The sequence below is a fragment of the Limulus polyphemus genome, unplaced genomic scaffold (genome assembly GCF_000517525.1).
Source record: "Limulus polyphemus unplaced genomic scaffold, Limulus_polyphemus-2.1.2 Scaffold3634, whole genome shotgun sequence".
Classification (NCBI taxonomy): Eukaryota; Metazoa; Arthropoda; class Merostomata; order Xiphosura; family Limulidae; genus Limulus; species Limulus polyphemus.
This window is the reverse complement of record NW_013669244.1, coordinates 86,890-89,693: the sequence shown is the minus strand read 5'-3', so window position 1 is coordinate 89,693 and position 2,804 is coordinate 86,890. Positions and strand designations below refer to the sequence as shown.

Below are 2,804 nucleotides of genomic sequence, written 5' to 3'. Positions count from 1 at the left end.
ATTATTTTCAAAGTTTGGTTTTTGTGAGTTGTTTTGTGTTTCGCGCAAAGCTACACGAGGGCTATCTGCGCTAGCCGTCCCTTATTTAGCAGTGAAAGACTAGAAGGAAGGCAGCTAGTCATCACCACCCACCACCAACTCTTGTGCTACTCTTTTACCAAGGAATAGTGGAATTAACCGTCACATTATAACACTCCCACGGTTGAAAGGGCGAACATGTTTGATGGGACGGGGATTCGAATCCGCGACTCGCAAATAGCAAGTCTAGTGCCCTAACCACTTAACCTAACCTAATCAACACGCCATGCCAAGCCTATGTTTTCAAAGAAGAAAATACACTTATTAATTAATATTTGAATTTTGTGATAAATTAAACTATATATATAAAAAACCTGTATTAATAATTAGTGAAGTGTAATCAGGTTAGTAACGTTTGTACAGGATTACTTGTAAAATTATTTTTTAACGAAGTATTTGAAATTTGTTGATGAAGAATTTTTTTATTTTCAGATTTTTGAGAAAATTTATGGTCAATTTTTTCCTGCTGGAAATCCGTCCCCTTTTGTTGATTATATTTTTAATGTATTGGATGTCAACAAGGTAAACTATCAAACTAGAAAAAAAAAAAGAAACATGTAAGCTTGTTTGCCATTTTAATGCTTTTTGTGTAATTTCTTGGTGTCAGTATTTTGCACGTTTTCATGATTCTAGAAATATTCCTTCCTCAATTCTGTTAAGCTTTTAACACCTTGTTATTGTACAGTGCAGGGGCTCTCAAACTTTCTCAACACAAGGTCCCCCAGAACACATCGCATCATGACTGAGGTCCCCAAACTCAATAAATATATAGACACTAAGTACAAGTAACAGTAATGTGTATTTTGTATATTTGTTATGCCCCAAAACTTTCCAATGCGCTCTCCTCCAGTTTGAAATCTCCTGTATTTGTTACCAGAAATATCGCTAGATAAAACAAACTCGTCTTTTCTCCATCCAGTAATGGTTCTGCTTATTTTAAATTTGCCATTAATGGTACAGTAACACTTTAGAAGATTTGTGTGTGTGTATTCTACATCTAATTTATAAACACATATATCGTATATATTTTTTCTTTCTCTCTCTCTCCCTGCACTGTTATGTCTATATTTGAATATATTATGCAAATTGATATCATTACAATTCAAATATTCAGAATAATTACTGAGTATTTATGTGATGTGAGTTATACCTCTGAAAAATACTGGTAAATGCAAAGACTGTAGCGCTTCAGAAAAGTGCATAGATTGAAGTAATAATTCTTATTAAGTAAAATATAAACACTTTATAATATTTATCGCCATCTAGAGGTTATAGAATTAGATAATTGTGATATTTAGCGCCATCTAGAGGTTATAGAATTAGATAATTGTGATATTTAGCGCCATCTAGAGGTTATAGAATTAGATAATTGTGATATTTAGCGCCATCTAGAAGTTGTAGAATTAGATAATTGGCAAATTTAGTGGTGTAAAGATTTAGGAAATTGTATATTACCTATGTAAGTAATATATAAGAAATGCTTTATGTTATCCAGGATGGAGTGGTTTCGTTTAAAGAATTCATCACCGCTATATCAGTTACAACGCACGGTTCCATTGATGAAAAGCTGAATTGTAAGTCAGATAGTTAGAAAATTATTCATATCTACACCCCTGTTCGTCAAAATAGGCTTAGCTGTGTCAGTTCAAATTGTTAAAGTCTTTGGTTAATATTCTTTATGAAATACTTCACGTGACCAGCGAGATTTGGTTATTCGTGTTTGTAAACGAATTGTTTGTTGTTTTTTTCATTTTAATATATTTTGTTTGACTGTATTCCAAATTTTCCCGATGAATTTCATCTGAACCTTCAAAAAATATCTAATTGGAGTTTGTCATTAACAGGGGCGTTTAGGCTTTATGATATTGACAGTGATGGATATGTGTGTCGCAGTGAGATGCTTGATATCGTTACCGCCATCTATCGGTTACACGGCAGATTTGATCACTCACTAGGTGAGAACGATGAACCAGAACAACGAGTGAACCAACTTTTCGATAAATTAGACAAGGTAGTTAAAACGCATTATAACTTGATTTCCTTAAAAATAATAAAAGAATATATATTTTTTATAAATATTACTTTCTCAACAAATGTTAGTTTTCTTGTTGCAGGTTTTACTTTTATTTTTTAAAATAAGCTGTATCTTTTCTGTCAGTTTATTGGAAATTCTCATAATATATATATATAGTTTCTATAACGATAACAACAATATGTAACATAAGCTTTAATGTAAAGTCCTTTACTTACCACTGATAACCTAAAATACTTTAGGTATCTGACTAGCATGTTACTACACTATATTAGGTATCTGAATAGCATGTTACTATACTATATTAGGTATCTGAATAGCATGTAACTATACTATATTAGGTATCTGAATAGCATGTTACTATACTATATTAGGTATCTGAATAGCATGTAACTACACTATATTAGGTATCTGAATAGCATGTTACTATACTATATTAGGTATCTGAATAGCATGTAACTATACTATATTAGGTATCTGAATAGCATGTAACTATACTATATTAGGTATCTGAATAGCATGTAACTACACTATATTATGTATCTGAATAGCATGTTACTATACTATATTAGGTATCTGAATAGCATGTAACTATACTATATTAGGTATCGGAATAGCATGTTACTATACTATATTAGGTATCTGAATAGCATGTTACTATACTATATTAGGTATCTGAATAGCATGTTACTAT

At 31.5% G+C, this 2,804-nt stretch overlaps 1 protein-coding gene across 1 annotated transcript in view; it reads left to right on the top strand.

Annotated features, from left to right (window-relative positions):
- The window catches only part of LOC106469731 (neuronal calcium sensor 1-like), a 19,200-nt gene that overhangs the window by 13,339 nt on the left and 3,057 nt on the right, over positions 1 to 2,804 (top strand). The window contains exons 4-6 of the mRNA XM_013930243.2: positions 511 to 600; positions 1,574 to 1,652; positions 1,923 to 2,089. Of these exons, the coding sequence (XP_013785697.2) occupies positions 511 to 600; positions 1,574 to 1,652; positions 1,923 to 2,089 (336 nt within the window). The remainder of the gene's footprint in view (positions 1 to 510; positions 601 to 1,573; positions 1,653 to 1,922; positions 2,090 to 2,804) is intronic.